At 41.3% G+C, this 6,000-nt stretch overlaps 1 protein-coding gene across 1 annotated transcript in view; it reads right to left on the minus strand.

The window, feature by feature from the left end:
* rap1gapb (RAP1 GTPase activating protein b) overlaps positions 1-2,544 on the minus strand; it is a 28,535-nt gene extending 25,991 nt beyond the window's left edge. Inside the window, exons 1-2 of the mRNA XM_085353537.1 lie at positions 2,531-2,544; positions 465-558 (exon numbers count right to left, since the gene is read on the minus strand). Coding sequence (XP_085209663.1) covers positions 465-558; positions 2,531-2,544 — 108 coding nt within the window. The remainder of the gene's footprint in view (positions 1-464; positions 559-2,530) is intronic.
* Positions 2,545-6,000: the final 3,456 nt, after the last annotated feature.

The raw sequence follows: 6,000 nt of genomic DNA on the forward strand, positions 1-6,000 counted from the left end.
TATATTCCAAATGAAAAAAAGGTATTTGGAAAACATATAGCAGGATTAAATCATCATTTGTTTGCTCTTCTCACTGAAACATTCAGACACACAGGGGGATCACTAGGAAACAGTAATGTCATTTTTCATGCCGACAGGTTGGTCTATATGACAATATCTTGACACGACCTTTTGACTTTTAATACCACCATACTCATAAGTGTGACAGTATTAATTAAAGAGATATTAATCAGGGCTTTAATTCTTATCCCAGTAAATGCTATTAATCAATCATGCATAGAAGGGGATGACACGTTATGCCACAATTACTAATATTATCAATGGAACTGAGTTAACCGTAACTTTAAGTGGTAAAACCCTCAGTTTCACATTGTTCGTGTGGGATTCTTGGCACTGTGTCTGAATGCAAATGCAAACCTGATTAAAGAAAAGAGTAGCAGCAGCAGGTCAAAGCCTTGTATTACCTTTGAAAGTGAGGGGGAAAGAAATGGAGGGCGGGAATGTGCTAGTGGGGGCTCTACTTCATCAGAGATACGACGGATCCTTCCATCTTGTTTCCTGTAAGTCAGAGAAGGTGGAGGGGGGTATGGGGACAGAGAAAGACAAAGAGGTTACTAGTAGCCATAAGTCAAGTTTCTAACTTAAGCAATAAGTGCATGGGAAAATGCCTGCAATGCAATTGACACTTCCTACCAAAGCTATTATTACACCACAGTGTAATCTTTTTTTGGAAGTATTTGAAACCCCCCATCCATTGTGTTTACTTATTGTGCTCACAAGCAAGGTTGAATCTGGTGAATGTATTCAGAGGCAAGACCTTGAATCAGAAGACATTAGGAGAACTACACAGAGGAAAATGTACAGTGGGGCAAAAAAGTATTTAGTCAGCCACCGATTGTGCAAGTTCCCCCACCTAAAATGATGACAGAGGTCAGTAATTTGCACCAGAGGTACACTTCAACTGTGAGAATCAGAATGTGAAAAAAAAAAAAATCCATGAATCCACATGGTAGGATTTGTAAAGAATTTATTCGTAAATCAGGGTGGAAAATAAGTATTTGGTCAATAACAAAAATACAACTCAATACTTTGTAACATAACCTTTGTTGGCAATAACAGAGGTCAAACGTTTACTATAGGTCTTTACCAGGTTTGCACACACAGTAGCTGGTATTTTGGCCCATTCCTCCATGCAGATCTTCTCGAGAGCAGTGATGTTTTGGGGCTGTCGCCGAGCAACACGGACTTTCAACTCCCGCCACAGATTTTCTATGGGGTTGAGGTCTGGAGACTGGCTAGGCCACTCCAGGACTTTCAAATGCTTCTTACGGAGCCACTCCTTTGTTGCCCGGGCGGTGTGTTTTGGATCATTGTCATGTTGGAAGACCCAGCCTCGTTTCATCTTCACAGTTCTCACTGATGGAAGGAGGTTTTGGCTCAAAATCTCACGATACATGGCCCCATTCATTCTGTCCTTAACACGGATCAGTCGTCCTGTCCCCTTGGCAGAAAAACAGCCCCATAGCATGATGTTTCCATCCCCATGCTTCACAGTAGGTATGGTGTTCTTGGGATGCAACTCTGTATTCTTCTTCCTCCAAACACGACGAGTTGAGTTTATACCAAAAAGTTCTACTTTGGTTTCATCTGACCACATGACATTCTCCCAATCCTCTGCTGTATCATCCATGTGCTCTCTGGCAAACTTCAGACGGGCCTGGACATGCACTGGCTTCAGCAGCGGAACACGTCTGGCACTGCGGGATTTGATTCCCTGCCGTTGTAGTGTGTTACTGATGGTGACCTTTGTTACTTTGGTCCCAGCTCTCTGCAGGTCATTCACCAGGTCCCCCCGTGTGGTTCTGGGATCTTTGCTCACCGTTCTCATGATCATTTTGACCCCACGGGATGAGATCTTGCGTGGAGCCCCAGATCGAGGGAGATTATCAGTGGTCTTGTATGTCTTCCATTTTCTGATGATTGCTCCCACAGTTGATTTTTTCACACCAAGCTGCTTGCCTATTGTAGATTCACTCTTCCCAGTCTGGTGCAGGTCTACAATACTTTTCCTGGTGTCCTTCGAAAGCTCTTTGGTCTTGGCCATGGCGGCGTTTGGAGTCTGACTGTTTGAGGCTGTGGACAGGTGTCTTTTATACAGATGATGGGTTCAAACTGGTGCCATTCATACAGGTAATGAGTGGGGGACAGAAAAGCTTCTTACAGAAGACGTTACAGGTCTGTGAGAGCCAGAGATTTTCCTTGTTTGAGGTGACCAAATACTTATTTTCCACCCTGATTTACGAATAAATTCTTTACAAATCCTACCATGTGAATTCATGGATTTTTTTTTTCACATTCTGTCTCTCACAGTTGAAGTGTACCTCTGGTGCAAATTACTGACCTCTGTCATCATTTTAAGTGGGGGAACTTGCACAATCGGTGGCTGACTAAATACTTTTTTGCCCCACTGTAAGTGTGGAAATGAGGTGAAACCTGATGAAAATAGATATGAAGCAGAGGAAGAAAGTACCCTTCAGCTTTCATCTGCTAACCCACTGCTTCTTCTCTGTTCTTCTCTACCCTTTTTCTTCTTTGTGTGATTGGAGTGAATTACCAGTCTGACCAGGATCCTGGTCACAGCATATTACTTCACACTTCGTCTCACACAACAGTCAGTTGCTAGAACTGGCAGCCCGTCTGTGCATGCATCCTGTTCGCAAACCTGCAGCAGAGGGCATTTATAAACACTGCTTGGGAGCAAAAGAAACAAAGAACAATAGCACAATCTGATTCTTTGTGAGAATTCAGTGAGAAATGGTGGAGATGTGTGCACTCACTCTCACATATTTCCATCATTCTGCCATTTTGGCACACGCCACAGTGGTCTAATGCTACAATAAAAATGATTTACACAGTGCTCTTTCTTCCGAGACAAAATCTGTTATTAGTTACTGCAGCACCTTGCCTATGTTGTCTGAATCTATAAGTCTGAGTAAACAGAGCTGCACTTTTATGACAACAGACTGCTGACCTGGAGCTGAGGTTAGGAAATATATTTATAACATAGCACAAAAACAGTACTTTGTTCTCTGATATCTGCTGAATTCAGGGAAATAACTGAAAGAGGATGCCTGATCCTTTTATGCTGGATCCTCAGCTTCTTAGAACTGACATTCCTTTAGAGTGTGAACACTGATGTTACATCTTTCAGAAAATACAGCTCGAACACAATAAAACATGTCAAATGCCGCGTGGAGCAAAGAGTGATGTATCAAAATCTGCCGACAAAGAAATGGCTTACTGAGTTTAAAAAGTCAGAAATCTGCATAGGCTAAGGTGACATTTTTGCTCAACTATCCGTATATTAAAAGACACAAACACACACAGACTTTGGAAGGTGTTTTTGTTTTACTTCAGAGAATATTCAATTATTTACTTTACATTCATGCCTTTGCTGAAGTTTCACTTAATATAAATGAAAGCGACCAAGCAGTGAACCTGGCTGCAGTTATGCTCTTGTCTCTCTAAATAAACTTGCATCTTATGCATGGGAGGTTTCCGTTATCAGTTAGCTGTCTCTATGCTAAATATGCACGAAGGTGACTTGAACCAGTAAACCAGGAACAAATAAAAAGAAACAGCCAAACAAAAAAGAAGTTGTGTGTGTCAGTTTCTACCATCACCAAAATGATTTATAAGGCAGATAATCAGCGTAGATTTACTGATGGGGTAAATGAGGTAAGCTTGATTCAATGAGACTGGACTGCAGCATTCTATTAAAGCAAGCACATGTTAACAAATACCACAATCCTGACATGTGACATGATAACACTGCTGCTGTGAAGGCCTGAGGTTCACTGGTGAAGGGAACATTCACCAGGGATGTTCTGCATTCTCTATTCGTCATTTTGGTTAGACTCTCATTTCTGTGAATTTTGGCTAACAGAAAGCTACAAATCGGTTTGTTCACATTGTATTGTTGAAAAAAATTACACAACAATTACAATACTTGGGGCTGTGGGTTTTTTTGGTGAACAGTTACCACCGCGCTATTCATTCATTCATTATTGCGATAATGTTCCTAATGTAGCATCTCAATATGTTTTAGCGACCAGGATTTCCCCAGTTTGTTTGATCTTGTTCCATTTCACACACTTCTTTGACCGGGGAGCAGTACTGTTGCACTCTTGGTGCAGGAGCACCTGCATGGTTGTAGTGTACCAGGATGGACCACAGCTTGGTTAAAATCTTTCCACTGGTTCTTGGGTGCCATGGATGAACACTTCCATCTGGGAGATCTAACAGCAAGTGCCTTGTAAAGCAATCAGGCTACATTTGACAGACATGCCTGCATCGATTTTTCTGAATTAGAGTTGCAACGGTTGCTTGGTGTGCACAGTATTGGCATACACAGGTGCTTGTAAGGTGGTTGAGCAGACTGACAAAGAGGATTTGGTGCGAGCGTTTCATCTGGAAGGCTTTAACCTTGCCCTTCTTGTCCTTCTTCAGTAGGATTCAGCACACAAAACCATAAAGAAGTGCAGCAATAATAACTGTGCTAAAGACTCACATTTTTGTTTGCATAGAGACGTTCACGCTAGAACCCATGCAGTAACGGAAGTTGAAGAAAGCATAGACTTGTCTTTGCCAATATGACTACTGATCTCATCAGACGTTTGTACTTGAGATGTTGGAGCTTCCTGGCTACTTCAAGAGACTCTGGGGCAAGAATGATGGCAAGTACTGCCAAAGCTAAGAACTTGAATCTTTGGGGAGCCAAAATGACTCAAGGCTGTTTCTAATTGAACACTAACGGTATGCATGAGCTGTATCATCTCTGCAAGGAAGGCTATATTATTCACATAGTTCTTCTACATCACATAGCATCTTCTACATGCATAATTTTTTTTAAACTCTGAAGGTGGCTACAGTGACTGAACTCATGACCTAGTCAATTAAAACATTAAAGATGTTAGGAGAAAGGGTAGAGACGGCTATCTCGTCTCATAACTCATGATCCTGCAGGGATTACAGTACGGATATATTTGATACAATTTTAAATTAATTTAATGTGACCAAAAGTCCAAACCAGGTGACTTTCATTTACTTTTGTAGAAGACAGTTAGATGTGTTTAGTGATGACAACCCCATGGGAGAAGACACTGAGTCACAGAAAGACTAGAAAATCCAAGAAAACAAAACAAAACACAGGGACCACAAGAGGTAGAATAAACATATAGACTCACAAAAGACTGAAGGATACCTACAGAGAGCTGTAATTACACAGGGAACTTATTAGGAATATGCAAACCAATTAAGGTAGGGCAGAGAGGCAAGGGCACAGAAAGCAGGACTAAATGGCGGAACGAGAAACACAAATAAATGAGTACAATTGAAGCCACTAAATATTTCAAGGCCTCTGACAGTAGATTATGCAGAGTGTCAGACAGGCATTCAAGAGAAAATAGATGGTGATTCCTTTTTTATCAATTGAATGCCCGTTCAAGCAGTTTGCTTACAAACAAGTGTTATTTCTTAATATTAAATGCTACACAGCTTCTCTCATTCATTATATAAAATGGGCCACAGTTACACTAAATACTCTGCTATGTTTGAATGAGCTCTGGATGTAGAACAGGTCACGCCTTTGAACAGCAGCTGGCAGATGTGAGGGTCACTGTGTCATGGTGGTTGGGTGACTGGAACACAGGAAGCTCAACCCAAGAAACACCTATCTAGCTAGGTTAAACAGTGTGAGCTGCCCTGTCTATTGCCAAACAGCCAACCAATGATCCCAATTGAACGGTTTATTCTTTATCTAATTAATTATTTGCACACTCGTATTATTTAGACATATGTGCATACAAAGAAAAGGGGGGGAAAAGACAGAGAAAGAAGGTAAATCATGACTTATCACTTTCTCTCCTCTGCTGAGCAAAACACATTGCTCATACCAGTGTTAATAAAAGATCCTTGATCATCTGTTTTTATGGGCTGAGC

Source organism: Diplotaxodon limnothrissa, linkage group LG5 (assembly GCF_057381915.1).
Source record: "Diplotaxodon limnothrissa isolate DT_005_m linkage group LG5, D_limnothrissa_male_GT1.1, whole genome shotgun sequence".
NCBI lineage: Eukaryota > Metazoa > Chordata > Actinopteri > Cichliformes > Cichlidae > Diplotaxodon > Diplotaxodon limnothrissa.